The sequence below is a fragment of the Sitophilus oryzae genome, unplaced genomic scaffold, assembly GCF_002938485.1.
Source record: "Sitophilus oryzae breed Bouriz unplaced genomic scaffold, Soryzae_2.0 scaffold_402_pilon_pilon, whole genome shotgun sequence".
Taxonomy (NCBI): domain Eukaryota; kingdom Metazoa; phylum Arthropoda; class Insecta; order Coleoptera; family Curculionidae; genus Sitophilus; species Sitophilus oryzae.
Genome location: NW_022146977.1, coordinates 1,895,016 through 1,911,826, shown reverse-complemented (window position 1 = coordinate 1,911,826; position 16,811 = coordinate 1,895,016). Strand labels below are relative to the sequence as shown.

The window sequence follows — 16,811 nt, the reverse complement described above, 5'->3', positions numbered from 1 at the left end:
AATTTACTTATTTAGTGCTTTATTATTATTGAAAACTCATTCCTACATCGGAAATCTTAAAGATGTATTTATAAATACAAATTAATATGAATTAAAGTAAAATAAAGTAATCAATTACAAGGTTAATTATAGTATTATTACAATATTTAATAACTTATTAATTTAGGTACCATTAAATGACAACTTTATTTGACAGTTATCTTTTACCTTGACTGGTGCTCATAAGTAAATACAGGGCCATAAGAAAGGAGAAATATTTAAAAAGAAATCGGCGATAACTCGTAAACGGGCTAATCAAAAATATCTAAAGTTATTCTTTTGAATGTGGGTTTTAGTGCTCTTCAATAAACCTAAATAGAATTATTCTCTAAAATAATCAGGGAAGCCAATAATTGATTCCATTAAAATTTACATGGGATTTCCTATGTCCCGCTCGACGATGCAACACCCGGTATTTTATTGTGTTAATATTTTCAGAGGAAACTGTGCCTCAAGATTCCAATTAATTTCCAATTCCAATTTAATAGCCAAGTTGGCCAATATGGCAATATTCCTGCTTTGCATCAAGTAAAATATAAAATAATCATTTGCTGAAATTGGTATTTTCTTTAAAGATATAACTTAATTTCAGGTTCTCATCTATTGTGGTATACGGGACACCAGACTACAAGTTTTCGAGATGTTGTCGATAGATTTAATGTGACAATTAGTTCAATAAATAGGATTATTTATCGAGTTTCTATGTTTTTAAGTAATTTGAATTTGTCACCGGAAATATTAAAATGTGTCTGGTGTTCCAACCGTAGTTTCAAATTGGTTAGAAAACAATCTATTTTACAGACATGCGCATTGGACAAGATTTGCAAATTGTTTCAAATCTGTTTATGATTCATGGTTGGAACGAACCTATATAAAACTAGCGTGGACCAGCGACTTCGTTCGCGTCGAATTAATCATTTCTAATGGTGATGATAAAGCAAAGCAAGAATTTCCATTAACATACAAACTGGATAAAATTTTCTCACATTTATGTCAGCATGAGAAAAAACAATATAGCGATATTATTATATAACTTGGTAATATTTGAGGGGTAGTTTCATCTCGTTGGAATTTGACTTTCGAAAAATCCGTTTACCAAAAATAAGCTTTTTACGTCAAGCAGTTTAAGCAGAATCGTGGTTAATCAATTACCTACCTTTTTGGAACACCCTGTAATTTTTTTTTAAAAAATTTCAAAATATGTAAAAAAACAAAATAAATTATGTGTGTCTAAGCGTTTTCGCGAAAGACTAACCGTTTTTTAAATAACAAATTGTAATATTTGAGAGGCGTTTTCACCCTCTTGGAATTTGAGATTCGAGAAACCCCTTCTTATCGAACCTCTACACCCTAAAGTTAATCCGTTTTTCAAAAATCAGCTTTTTACGCCAAGCGCTTTAAGCAGGATCGTGATTATTCAATGACAAGATTTTTCGAAACACCCTGTATACATTTAAAAAAATCTTAAAATGTGTAAAAAACAAAATAAAATATACGTGTTTAAGCGTTCTTTCGGAAACTTGACCGTTTTTTTAAATAAAAAATATTGTAATATTTGAGAGGTGGTTTCACCTGGTTTCACCCCCTTGGAACTGGAATTTCGAAAAATCCCTTCTTATCGCACCTCTACACCCTAGAATCAACCTGTGTGCCAAAATTGAGCTTCTTACGTTGAGTGGTTTGAGCAGGATCGTGATTAATCAGTAGGTATGTCAGTCACTTAAGGATTTTATATATTAGTATAGATTACAACAAATGTAACAACTATTAAATTCAGTTATACAGGGCAACATAAAAAGAATTGAGATTTTCACTACAATCTTCTTTATTACTAAGGGTTGATTCTCACTATACCTTCCGTATCAGCTCCCTTCCGTTTACATAAAATATTATATCATGTAAATGAAAACGATTATTTTACTTAACACCCTGTATATGTAAAAAAACAACTGATCAATTCATCCATTATTATTAAAGCAACATAAATATAAAATAACTACGAAAAAAAGGCAATGAAAACAATTTTTCGTTTTGTTTTTGGACTAATAATTAAAAAAATAAAACCCGATTCAAATGGGAATTTAATTAAAAAAAAAGCGGAAAGCTTGCTCAAAAATAATAATAAAAAAACCCCGTTCCCGTAAAATATGCATCAGTAGTTTAATTAAATATTTTTCGTTTTTAACAAAAATATTCTTTAAAAAATCCAGTAAATGTAAAACAACAAAAAATAATAAACTGCATCCGTATATATGTATATAAATTTAATTTCTAAAAAAATGCATTTCGGACAAAAGTCATTCTCATTTTTATTCACGGAGTTGAAAATTATTGAATTACTAATGTCGCTATTAAAAAATAGGGGTTGATGGTAGAAGGGTGAAAATTTAGGGTTGTATGTATTTTTAAACAAACGAAGAAAGAAATTAAAGATAAAGGATTATACTATATCCGTATTGTAGCACATTTTTAGACAACTCCTTTATTTTTAAGATTTTGATGGTCAATTATCAACAAAATATTCCGTAGGTTTGGACTAAATTTTCTCGAAAATAAACTCATAATTTAAAATTCCATTACAATACGGAAATAGATTGAAGTTTTCTGATTACAGTGATATATAATTTATATGGTTTTGTAATAAATTCCTCGCTATTTTATAGCAAATGCTGAAGCTCTGCAAACCTTAATCAAGCCTTAATCAAAGCTCGTGTGTTTGGAATTTTGGGTGTGGCTTAACACGACAGGATCGGGCTAAGCCTTAGGCAGATTTCTGAAATATAATACACACACCGGAAAAATCTAAGGATATCATTTTATTAAAGTTAAAAATAAATGTTTTGAATAAACAACCACGTATTTGTAGACCGATTCTCTCTACTTCGATTGAAACGAAGTAGTCACACTAGTTATTTCTAAATTTGGGATATTTGCAGAAGTGTTTGTGCATTTTTTGTCAAATGTATAAAAAGCACCTAGCCTCAATTGTTCGAATTTAACCTGTACTGGCTATGTTTTTATGATAACTGGCCAGAATTCATTCAATAACTCTGTTTAGTATTAAACGACATTATGGAGCATAGACATCTTAACAGAGACGAAATGCTAAGGGCCATGGGTATGCTCGAAGCTGGAATGCGCCAAATCGACGTAGCTAGAGCATTAAATACAATGCAAAGTGTAATATCGCGATTAAGTGCACGCTACCGTGAAAGTGGTGATGTTGCTGAAAGGCACACAGGGCGCAATCGCATTACTACCCCTCAGCAAGATCATTTTTTACAATTAAATGCTCGACGCCGACCGACTCTTACAGCACCAGAGCTTAGTTTAATTCTCCAGGAAACACAGAATGTAACCGTTAGTCCTGACACTGTTCGCAATAGATTAAGAGAGGTCAACTTAAGAAGCAGACGCCCCTGGAAAGTTCAACCCTTAACGAGAGGAAATCAAGAGGTACGATATTTGTGGGCTCAAGATCATGTTCAGTGGTCGAATGAACAGTGGGCCAATGTTCTCTTCACGGATGAGTCACGCTTTGGAATTCATCCGGATTCGAGAAGGCTTAGGGTATGGAGAGAACCGGGAAATCTTATTCGGTTGGATCATGTTCAGGAAGTGCACCCTTATCAAGGTGGAACAGTTATAGTCTGGGGAGGAGTCCAGTTAGGCCGAAAAACGATCTCGTTTTTCTTGAAAGGCTTTAACAGGAATCATATATCGTGATTTAATTTTGAGCCTGTCGTGTTACCATATGCCACGATTTTGGGAGAAACTTCATTTTCATGCATGACAATGCACGGCCTCTTACACAGAGTGGTGCGAGTTTATCAATGCTCATCAATTAAACATCTTACCCTGGCCGGCACAATCTCCTGACCTCAACCCCATCGAGCACGTATGGGACGCGGTCCAAAGAAGAATTTTGAGAATGGGTATGCCTCGTGAAACTCGTATCTGGTTCGGGCCGTGAATGCAGCGTGGCAGGCTGTACCTCAAGAAGAGATCGACAACCTGATCAGGAGCATGGAGACGCGATGTAGGGCTGTAATGAAGAGTAGAGGAAGCCATACCCTTTATTAAGTAAAAATGGTTTTATCTTTTTTTTTCTTAATTCACAGTTTAGAATAAAAAAATGTGTATATTTTTTGGAGTTTCTGAGAGAATAGAGTTTTTTTTTGAGAGAATAAAAATCAAGGTAAATTTTAAAAATTTGGTAAATTTCGCATTTTTATTTCCAATACGTCCTGTAAACTATTTGTTTATTTTAATTTTATTATATCAGAAATGCAAATAATAAAATTACTGATGATGGCTGGATAAAATTGTAATATCCCTAGACTTTTCCGGTGTGTGTATATTTCCTTCGGCCATACACCCGCTGTACCCGACCCCTGAGAGCGACTCGATAGTACAACGTAATAGACTCTTAAATTTCGGAGAAAGATGCTTGGTCTTGCTTTTTGTGCAAGACTAAGACCAAGACAGCAAAACTAAGACCATTCTTGTTATTACTACTAAAAACTTGTTGAATTCATTATTTTTATTAAATGGCAGAAATTATCGTCAATTATTCGAATTTCAAAGGCCAAGGCCACTTTTTCCGACCACATTATGAGTATTTTAAAATAAAAATATAAATAAATAAGTATGTATAAAATGAACTGTATTTTAGGTGTCTGGTATTAATAAAGAAACATAAATATAAAACTGACTACCTATAACTGTAATAAACGAATTGGTACTATTTGAGTTATATTTAGATTTGTAATTTGAAAGAACGACAAAAATTTAATTAATAAAAAACGATAAATTAAAAGTTCAAGTTAATATTTTTGCGTTTTAATAAAAATATCTTTCCAAAAAAGTACGTATATTAAAAAAAGGAAAAACTCATAACATTTGTATCCATTTAAAAGGCAAAAAGGGTTCGGTAAAAATAAAATCGATAGCATCGTGGAGAGGGGGCCACCCCGAAGCCTTTTAAATATGAAATAATAATATTATGATTTTCGACAGTGCTACGGAGGGAGGATGGGGATGTATACGGGTTTAAAAACGCTGGGGTGTTTAGCGGTGTATAAAACAGAAGAAAGATTTGTGGGTTGGTTTAAAAATTTCGATTTCTTAACTGTAAAAACCTATAAGTTTTTCAAGTCATTCAATTTAATTTTATAGTTCTCTTTTGTTTTAAAAAGGTTTTGAATCGAACAAGTTAATATTCATAAAGATACAAAAACCACCACTACACATTTTTATACAAGGCGAAGTCATAAAAATCTGTCATGCGCAGGTTAATTCATAGTCTTTCATTCATGACTTGGGCCCGCATATTTTACGTAAAAGGTCACGGAAATTTATATTTTTTCACTCAGTACTTTTATACAGGTACGGAAGAAAAATGATTACTCTTTAAAGCAGTTAAAACACATGTAAATGGCGCCCCCTACAAAAAGGAGTCATATTGACATCAAAATCAAATTTCTCATGTCAAAAAACTCCCAGACACCAATTTTCATCCAATTATTGACGTTACTTAGACTTACTTGGATAAAACCGAAATAAGAATGAAATTTCTACACCCTGTATCTCCGAAACTAAACAATTTAGAACATATATTTATATGAACTTTTTTGCTTATTTTTATCTGCAGAAGTTTCCGGAATACAGTTCGGACCACCCTGTAGATATCTTGTTCTAAAAAAAGAAAAAAAGGAAAAATAATAGGTACAAACTAAAAATAAAAAAAATCCCTATATATTTAAATCGATACTGATGTAGAGAGAAGGAATTCCCGCAAGCTTTTTAAATATGAAATAATAATATTATGCTTTTTGAGTGCGCCACATCGGGGATCAGGGCCGTAGAGCCTTAAAAACGGTGGGGTTATTTAACGACGTGGGTTTAAAAAAAATCTCTCGTTCCCCGGGCGGCGGATTCCTTAGCATGCATGGCCGGTTCCCACTAAAAGAAAAGTAACTTAAAAAGTACAGGCTGTTTGTTTTTTTCGCCGGCCCCGTAAGGGGATTTTAATCTTGCGGGAATTCCGTTTAAAAGCTTATTATCCCGCACCGTTCCTTTCCGCCACGACGGAAAACTTTTTCCCGTCGACGAGAAAAACCGTCGGTCGCCTTTGTTTGGATATCCAGGTTTTCTGTTATGTTTTCCTTTAGGGCGTCGAGCCGGATCTGAAACTTTTTCGCCATTTTTTTAAAGCTAATAATGCTAAATTATGATAAATTTGCCGATACAGTTATAACGGGTGTTTTTTAAAAGTGTAGTATAACGTTTTTATTTTTTAAGATAAAAAAGACGAAATTTGGTATGTTAGTATAGGTATGTCATAAATAAAATGGGTACCTACCCCAGACCCCTATCCTTCAGGCACAAATCTACGCTATCGAAAGATGTGTACAGGGTGGCTCGAATTCGACGCTCATCATTGGTATTTCGGAAACCGTAAAAGATACAGGATCGGTTAAATGGAGGCAAAATCACGCAATTTGATGCTCAATAAAATACCGTATTGCATTTTTTCTGCTAGAATATTCTGGTGATGGAATTTTCTGTACGAAACGTCGGCAAATATCAAAGTGACTATATATAGTGTTTTAAGAGTGATGAAAGGATTTAATTAAATTAAGAAAAATCAGGTACGTATTTAAAAAAATTAAGTTGATGATGGTCGCCAAAAGCCGAAACGTCAGAGTCAATATTTAATCACACAGAGCTATCTTAACAAATAAAGCCAGGAAACAATAGAAAAGTAAATTGAAAGTTCCGTTTTTTTTTCGAATATATTCGGAATTTTTCAAAATGCAATACGGCATTTAAAATGAGCATCAAATTGCGCAACTTTGCCTCCATTTAACCGATCCTGTATCTCTTACGGTTTCCGAAATCCCAATGATGAGCGTCGAATTCGAGCCCCCCTGTACAATTTATCTTAGATATGAACTATCGAAAACAGGAAAGAGTCATCTTCTCCGATAGTTAAGCAGTACTAAACGCGATCAACTCAGTAACCATCAATTCGAAGTTGGCCAAAGAATGCCTAGAGAAACTGCTCTGGGTGCCTGCTCACCAAGGGATAGAAGGCAATGAAAAAGCAAATGATCTGGCTAGAAAAGGAGCGAACACCCCACTAACTGGACCAGAACCGTTCTGTTTTCCAAACTCGGGAACCAACTGAAAGCGGAACTGAAGAATCTGCAAGACTCCATCCGTAACCTGGAATGGGTGTGCTCCAACGGTCTAAGACACTCGAAAAAGTTCCTCAGAACTTACGATCGAGACAAATCAGAATAAAAGAAATTCTTTAATTTAAGTAGAAACAATCTTCGGATTTCACGGGGTTTCTAACAGGACACTGTCTCCTCAACGAACACCTCAGTAAGCTGAAGTTGAGGAACAACGGCGAATGCAGATTCCGTGGGGAAAATGGGGAAGCACTAGAATCTTATCACTGAGTGCGCCGAGACGACAACCGTACGTGCCATGAACTTTGGTACGGCTGATGTCGAGGATGGAGAGCTGTCTCAGATACTGGCTTTTGTTAAAGCCCTGAGACTGTATGATGAATTATAACTCAAGAAAGGGGAACACACAATAGATTTGTAAGGTCGCGGTGATTAACTCCCTTCCTAAACACTCTAAATCTTTTTAAAAGCATTTTTTACGAATAATTTGATACCACATACTTAGTATTTCTAGTCAAATTAAAATACTATTTTTTTTAATTGAAAATGTCAGAAGTTGTCATCTAATAAAGAAAAAAAACGAGGGTAAGTGACGTCTAAGCCTTGACCACGCCAAAATTATAATAGATTGTCATTTTCTAGCCGTCTTCGACTCCGTTTTTTTCGATCGTATTATAAAGGTGGTGCTATCTTTTAAAAGAATCCACGAACCTATCACGATTCTGTACAGAAAGTGGTGGAAACAGGGTATAACAGAAAAACACACTTGCTTTTGGTGCCCAACGTGGGGACACGTTTAGTACAATATTTTTTTTCAGCTTTTCTGATTACAAAAAAATGACTATGCTATGCGATAATTGTCGCAAGGAAAGTTAAATCTAAAACTTTTACCCTATTTTTTAAAGAAGCAACCGCCTCCTGAATTTTTTTACATTTACTAATTTGCAGCCTGAATATGTACTGGGTTTCGGACTTACCGGGTGTTTTTCAAAAATATGCATTTTTAACAAATCTCTGTAACTTTTTTGCTATGGAAAATTTTGTATTTTTATGAAAACATTTCCAAAGCACCTTTTTACGTAGAATTTAATGGTTTAAGTATATTTTTTTTAAAAATTAATTTAAGAATTATCAACAGAAAATTTATTTTTTTTATATGGGACACCCTGTATATTTTTAATTTATTGAAAAGAATTTAAAATTACCTTTCCAAAAATATAACACACTTGATATTTTGCTCGATTCCTCTTCGAGATATGGAGTAAATAAAAATTCGCCCGCTTTAAATAAGTAGGCTTTGAAGGGCATCGGCTATAATGCAAAAAATTCTAGCTGTGAGCATCAATTAAAACGAAAATAATATTTGCTATGAGAGATGCAGAATTTTATAACAATTTAAAATATATTTAACCAACATCAATACATTTAAACTATATCTAATAACAATAAAAATAAATAGCAAACCAAGACATGAGATTTTGCTACAGGTGTTCCACATATCGACCGTCTTCTGTTATGGACAGACTGGGCAGTTTTTGAACATTTCTCGCGGAATTCATTAACTCAGTGGGGGTGAAAGATACTCTCTCATAACTGCTAAGTATTTTTAATTCTTGTCTAGATTATACGGAAGAATAAGGAACATTTATTCTTCCGCAAATATTCCATAGGATTAGATCCATGGGCACTAAGTCAGGCGGCCTCGACGGCCAACGGCTGGGATCTTGGTTAGCTATTCAATTATTCTTGAAATTGGCTGCAAAAATTTGCTGATAACTTCAGCGTTCAGAGGCGGTGCGTCGTCTTGCTGGAAAAATATGTTTTCGAGTTCCATTAAGGACATATCATCAATAAGGGGTCCAAAGCCAACTAGTTAAAAGTGGCGAACTTTTAAAAATTCTGTATTTCAAAGGGGATTATAACAAAGTATCAAGTGTGCTATACTTTTGGAAAGGTAATTTTAAATTCTTTTCAGTTAATTAAAAATATAGAGGGTGTCCCAAATAAAAAATCAATTTTTCTGTTGATAACTCTTAAATTATTAATTTAAAAAAAATTATACTTAAACCATTAAATTCTACGTAAAAGGGTGTTTTGGAAATGTATTCATAGAAATACTAAATTTTCCATATCAAAAAAGTTACAGCGATTTGTAAAAAATGCACATTTTTTAAAAACACCCCGTAACTCCGAAACGGTAACAGATATTGACGTGCGGTTTTCACCATCATGTTTTTGATGAAAATTGAGCTCCAGACACCGATATTAGTTTTCGTCTATCTCCTATAGAAAAGGGTGTTTTTTTTTTAAATTTAAAAGCGACGAATTTGACCCACCCTGTACACTTTTGTTTCTGATAGTGATTAATATTCTCAACCGTAATTTTATTTTTAGCTATGGCCTACCCCGGCTTATATCCTGGCTACGTCCACGCACTGGCAGCAGCCTCCCAAGCTGCCTCCTTGGCTTCCTCCGGAGGTCATCACCATCAGCCACCCAAACGAAAACGCCGCCACAGAACGATCTTCAGCGAGGAACAGCTAGAACAGTTGGAAGCCACTTTCGAACAAACCCACTATCCGGATGTTGTGCTGAGGGAACAGCTAGCCCTTAAAGTCGATTTGAAGGAGGAAAGAGTAGAGGTAAGCGTAAATTATGAATTATAAGTATTTTAGTAGTAGATTTTTAATAGTTTTTTTATGTATTTTTATTAAATGTGGAAACTGTTACTCAGAGCCAAATTAGTAATTATTGTCATATCAGTTATTGTCCCATTTCAAAGAACTACTATATTTATAGTAAACATAAAATTAATATTTACTAAAATTAATTGTTTTTTTCAAGACTTTTTATTCCAGTACATTTTTCGTGCACCCAGCTCTTACATTTCATGCACTGGATTATGTCTTTTTGAGAATATTCTTGAAGGTTTGTTTTCTGATTGTTAAAGTTCTTTGTACTATCGAAATTTTATTTTGCTTTGCAGTTTCATTTTAAGTTAAATATTAGTTTTTCTTCTGAATCTCCTTTTTCCGGAAAGATAAAATGAGAGGCATGGCATTTATCTATTAATTATCCATATATTATCAATTAAGATGTTTTCTTTTGGTAGGCTTAAAACTTAAAACGGATTGTGGGCTCATTTTCATCGCGATAGGGTCTGTACAATGACCTTATCTCACAAAGCTGTTCTTAATGTATAAACCATTATTAACAACTTTGTAGCATTAGAAGTTATAAAAAAAGATGGAATGTTTTTTATAAGAATTTTCTTTTGGAAAAAATATCAAAACAATTAATACTATGCGACGGAGCTGTTCGCCGGTGAGCAATGGGTCGTAAGCTAGTGAAAATTAAATTGTGATACTTACGTCTTTATAATATACTGGGCGCCACTATTAAAACTCTTATTATATATATATATATATATATATATATATATATATATATATATATATATATATATATATATATATAATAAGAGTTTTAATAGTGTTATCTGGGGAATATGGCAACGTAGGTAGTACATTAAAATTACAAGAAAGAAAATCCAGAAAAGATCCAGTGGTTGGTTCTCAAAATTTTTTTTTCGAAATTTTCAAAGTAAAATAACTCCGTTATTTTGGACTTATTTGAAAAACGGTATAGAGAAAATATGTTTCTTTTGTCGAGATCTACCAGCCCTGAAAATATTTGCACTTATTTAAGACTCGCCCTGTATTGTTGTCTGTCATTTTACTTCTCAGGAAAATTGAATTTTACGGTCAATCGAAATATGCCCTGTCGCGTTGGATAGACTATATTTAAATATTTTGACCTATAGTCAGTAATTAAGCAAACAATAGGTAATCCATAATTTTTAGATTATCCCTTTAGTATTTGGGTCAACATCAACAACCTTTATTTAATAATATAAACAGTCACACTTACCAGCGTTTTTTGGCGTGTTTCCCATTATTTCGTTTACCCTCTCTCCTGTTTCTTCCCCTTTTCAACCCCGTCCCACGCCCACCGATCGGGAAGCCCGGAAAAATCCGAAAAAACAACTTTTCTCCGCGCACAATTAGGATTTTCCGACACTAATGCATTTAAAGGAGAATAGTAGGGATTCGGAGATCGATTTTCATATTAAAAAGTAAAATAGCTAGCTGTTTACTCGTTCGATAACTTGATTTGCTAGTGATCCATAGGCGTAGGTACAGGGCAATCATCAGGTGTTTCAAACTTTTACCAAAGTATCAACATTTTGTTTTCCCTCATACAATTTTTTAACTTTAATTTTTAATTTAGTAAGAGATACTAAAAATATAATTTACCTACAAATTGCTTAAGAGATCGTCAAAATCGGCCTACTATAATAAAATATATTAATAGTCATTTATATATATATATATATATATATATATATATATATATATATATATATATATATATATATATATATATATATATATATATATATATATATATATATATTAATCGGTTTAAAACGTTCTACGTCTTCCGATGCCATCTCTTCATGCCTGTCTGTCTCTCCATGCACCGTCTCCGAGAGATCTTTCCTCCATAAACGTGTCAATCCCTTCCTGCCAAGTTCTTCTCGGTCTACCCGGTTTTCTTCTTCCTGCAGGTTTCCAGTTTATAATATGTTTTGGGATTCTTATTTCTGCCATTGTTTGGACATGCCCGTAGTTGACTGTTCTTATGTCGTCTCACTATCGTATGTTTAACTTCCATAATCTCTTATGCGTTCATTAGTTATTCGCTCGAGTCTTGATTTGCCTGCTGATCTTCTCCAAAAATCCATCTCTGTAGCTTCCAGCATTCGTTTTGTTGTTTCCTTAATTGGCCAGACTTCACAGCTGTAATAGTGGTTATACTCTTTATGATGGTATTGTATGGGAGTTTTGTTCTTGTTGTTTATGCTTCTGTCCCACAGTATCCCATTCAATACCGTGATAGCATTCCTTCCAAGTTGGTTTCGTTCTTTAATTGCTGTATCCAACAGTCCATCATTTGTGATTTGCTTACCCAAATATTTGTATTTTGTGCAGCACTTAATTTTCTTCCCTTCTTCTAGTATTAGATCTTGTTGTTCTCCTCCGATACACATATATTCTGTTTTATTAGTATTGATCTCGAGTCCCCATTTCTGAGTTTGCCAAAAGCAGCCCAACCCAAACCTATTCTGCGCTGTATCTCGTGTGTTTGGTTGTTCGTTCCGATTTGTATTTCGTGCCCGAGATATTTGTATATATGTGTTTCTTTTATGTCGGCGTCACCTATTCTGATGTTCTGTGTCAGCACTAAGTTTGTCATTATTTGCGTTTTACTCGTATTTATCCGGAGACCGACTTTTAATGAGGCCTGCACTAATTCTCCGAGCATCTGCTTTGAATCTCCGACGTTATCTGAGACAAGGACGATAACTCGATATAGCATATACAAATTAAAAATTAAAAAAATCGAATCGACGAAGAGAATAGTAATGTTATTATTAATTTTAGGGTAAATTATAATAAGAAAATTAATTTACCAGTCGATATTCTGAGAGATTTCTATAAAAAGACCATTTCTTCATTATATTAGACTTGATAACGTCTAGACGAATTTGCAACAGGCTTTCCAAGTCGCATCAAGTGGGTCCGATGTTAAATTGTCAATATAAAATCAATATTCTTCTATAAGCTTACGTGTCATATAATTTATGTCATCGTAATCTTGTGCTATGATCACCTGATCGTCCGTGAAGCAAAGTGTGTAGAGCATGTTATGCCCTATGGGTACTCCCATATTTCTACATTTTTTCTTCCAACCTTTGAGAACTTGTTCGAGATATATCTTGAACAGTGTTGGTGAAATACAGCACCCTTGTTTCAGACCTTTGGTTCCATTAAATCCTGTTGTTAACTTTTTGCCGACTTTTATTCTAGTTTTTGTTTGTTTATATAATGATTTCACTGCTTTTATTAGCTCTACATTTATATTGTTTTTTTCCATAGCTTCCCAAAGTCTCACAAGGGGAACGCTGTCGTATGTCTTCTGCAGGTCCACGAACACAAGGTGTAGCTCTTGGTTTATATTGCCCTTACTAGTCATTTTTTATACAAGACGATAAAATCGTATTTTATCGTCGACCAAAAAAAAAATTCACGAGCGATGAAATCGCGACTGAATTAATTTCGGGAGACGATAATACAATTTTATCGTCGTGTATAAAACAATATCTTTTTCCATAGCGAGTTACGTTTTAAAAAATATTCAAAAATTACTATTTCAAGGAATTTATTACGAGTAGAAAAAATATTGTGCTGGGTTGGCGTTGGTTTCTATGTAATTTTACAAATAAATAATAATAATTCCTCTGCATAAAGGAGGAGACAACGATGAAGCTTCTAACTATCGCCCAATTGCACTCCTTCCAACGCTATCTAAGGTCATAGAAAGGTTGGTTAAAGGAAGGCTGGTATCTTTTCTGTTTAAGTACAAAATACTTACTGAACATCAATTTGGATTTCTAAGCAACAAGTCCACAAATGACACTATGTTTTCCCTCCTTAATAAAGTTTACTCCAGCCTAAACAACCATCATTCTACAGCAACAATTTTCTGTGATTTTTCTAAGGCGTTCGATTGTGTAAATCATAAGATCTTAATTAATAAACTGCAGCACTATGGGTTCAGGGGATCATCTCTCGAATGGTTTAAGTCATATCTGAGCAACAGAAGTCAACTTGTGAGGGTGGATACCACGTTGTCTTCTAGCAAGCCAATAGAATGTGGAGTACCACAAGGCTCAGTACTAAGCCCTATTTTGTTTCTTCTTTTTATTAACGACATTGCTAACATAAACATCAGTGGCAAAATATGTCTTTTTGCGGATGACACTAGCATCAGTTGGAGCAACAAGGACATCACGGCACTTCATAGGATTATATCAAATGACTTAATCACCATTAAATCTTGGTGCAATTCGAACCTCCTAAGTTTCAACATTTCTAAAACTAAAGCTTTGTCGTATAAAAACTCGTTGCAGCTTTTTGTACTTAACAACACCACCATTGACGTCGTCAAATCTGTAAAATTCTTAGGGCTTGTTGTGGACAATTCTCTGAAATGGGACATACATATGGAAGCTTTGTCGGAAAAATTGAGCTCTGCCTGTTTTGCATTAAGGTCTGTTTCTAAGGAGCTTAACTTGTCAGTGGCTAAAACTGTTTATTATGCACTTTTTGAGTCGCACCTCAGGTATGCCCTTCCATTCTGGGGTATGTGTTGTGCGACTCAATTTGACCGCATTTTCAGGCTCCAGAAGAGAGCTGTTCGATATTCACTGGGATTATACAGCAGAACTCATTGCCGGGACTTTTTAAAAAAATAAAAATATTGACTCTTCCTTCCTTATTTATATTTGAATCCGTTTGCCTAATACGTAAACATGTATCAGCTTCTCAAGAAAGGCCATCTCACACTTATCCACTCAGGAACGTGGAGCAAGATCATACCTACTATCATATCTACCTACCACACGCTCAGAGTTAGTTAAAAGTTCAATATTATACAAGTCGAAAAAAATGCACAATCACCTGCCATTTGAAATCAAATCCATAACATCATTTTCTTCATTTCGCAAAGCATTGAACTCTTATTTACTAGACTAGGCTTTCTACGCCGTAAATGAATTATATTTTGATAATCGAATTTGATCTTGTAAACACTGGTCTAATGTTTGCTATTGCTGTATTTACCAATGACACCGAAATGAATTTATTTAGAGGTCATTGATATTTACTATAAACTAACTATATATTTTTGAATATTATTTTTATTTTTTTTATTCTTTGACATTGATTGTAAACATTTTGTAAATGTTTATTTTAAATAATAAGACTGACAATAATTATTTGTATTATCTTTTGTTTGTTTGTTTGTGTACCTTGTTTGTTTACTTTACCTTTGTCTACAAATTGTAAAATTTTTTTGACAATAAAGGCATTTATTTATTTATTTATTTTTGATAGATATAAGGCAATTTTAACAGTTGCTATGGAAAAAGGTTTAAAATGCACGAAAATTTTAATGTGCCCGTTTTTCGTGCGTGTAGAGTGTAGATATACGAGTCTAAAGTTTGTACGCCAGTGGTTGTTGGCAGCGTGTCGCCGCCGATGGAAAGATGGGGCTTCCGGGGTCCACAAAGCGGCGATAATGGGGCGCCCCGAGATTTTATTAACTCGAGACCCCGCGCGGTTCATCTTATGTAAATAAAACGGGCGCGCTTGTAAGGCGTCGCCAACGTTATTTGGACGTGGGGTGTCGGCGGGGCGGATGATCTAATCAGTCTCGATTTGATTATCGGGGATAATGTGTGTAGGGATAAAATTAGTATCGCTCTCGAGGTCTGGTATGCTTAAATAAAAATGGCTATTATAGTTTAATTGAGGAGTTTGGTAGGTATGCCAGAACCGGATAGTTCACTTTTTTACGTTTAAACGGTAAATTTAAAAGAAATAAGAGTTCTTTTCTCTGAATAATAAATCAGAATAACCCCAAAGCACAGTGGTTCCCCTTAATTAGCTGCGCGGTCATAACTGTTAGATATCAAGATTGGCTGTATATTATTTCCTATATTTTTCATTTTATTGATTTTATGGAAAGCACTGTTCATTAAAATGTTGTATCCTATGTTATAGGGCTTGTTTCTCTCTACAATTTCCTGTCTCACAATGTACCGTTTGTGTCCAGGAAGGGTTCATAGTTTCATAGTTGTCGATTTTCGAAAGAAATCAGTACCTGTATATTATTTCGTATATTTTTCATTTTATTGATTTTATGGAAAGCACTGTTCATTAAATTGTTGCTTTGTCTTCACAAAAACTTTTATAAATTACCACATGACTAAAAAAAATATAGTGAATTTGTCCCAAGTAACCCCATTTTACGGTACCGTTTGTGTCCGGGAAGCTTTCATAGTTTCATAGTTGTCGATTTTCGAAAGAAATCAGTACATGTATATTATTTCGTATATTTTTCATTTTATTGATTTTATGGAAAGCACTCTTTATTAAAATGTTGTATCCTATGTTATAGGGCTTGTTTCTCTCTACAATTTCCTGTCTCACAATGTACCGTTTGTGTCCAGGAAGGGTTTATAGTTTCATAGTTGTCGATTTTCGAAAGAAATCAGTACCTGTATATTATTTCCTATATTTTTCATTTTATTGATTTTATGGAAAGCACTGTTCATTAAAATGTTGTATCCTATGTTATAGGGCTTGTTTCTCTCTACAATTTCCTGTCTCACAATGTACCGTTTGTGTCCAGAAAGGACTCATAGTTTCATAGTTGTCGATTTTCGAAAGAAATCAGTACCTGTATATTATTTCCTATATTTTTCATTTTATTGATTTTATGGAAAGCACTGTTCATTAAATTGTTGCTTGTCTTCACAAAACTTTTATAAATTACCACATGACTAAAAAAAATATAGTGAATTTGTCCCAAGTAACCCCATTTTACGGTACCGTTTGTGTCCGGGAAGCTTTCATAGTTTCATAGTTGTCGATTTTCGAAAGA

At 34.0% G+C, this 16,811-nt stretch overlaps 1 protein-coding gene across 1 annotated transcript in view; it reads left to right on the top strand.

Annotated features, from left to right (window-relative positions):
- LOC115885605 (homeobox protein goosecoid) overlaps positions 1–16,811 on the top strand; it is a 64,701-nt gene that overhangs the window by 12,331 nt on the left and 35,559 nt on the right. Inside the window, exon 3 of the mRNA XM_030904567.1 lies at positions 9,633–9,880. Within this exon, the coding sequence (XP_030760427.1) occupies positions 9,633–9,880 (248 nt within the window). The remainder of the gene's footprint in view (positions 1–9,632; positions 9,881–16,811) is intronic.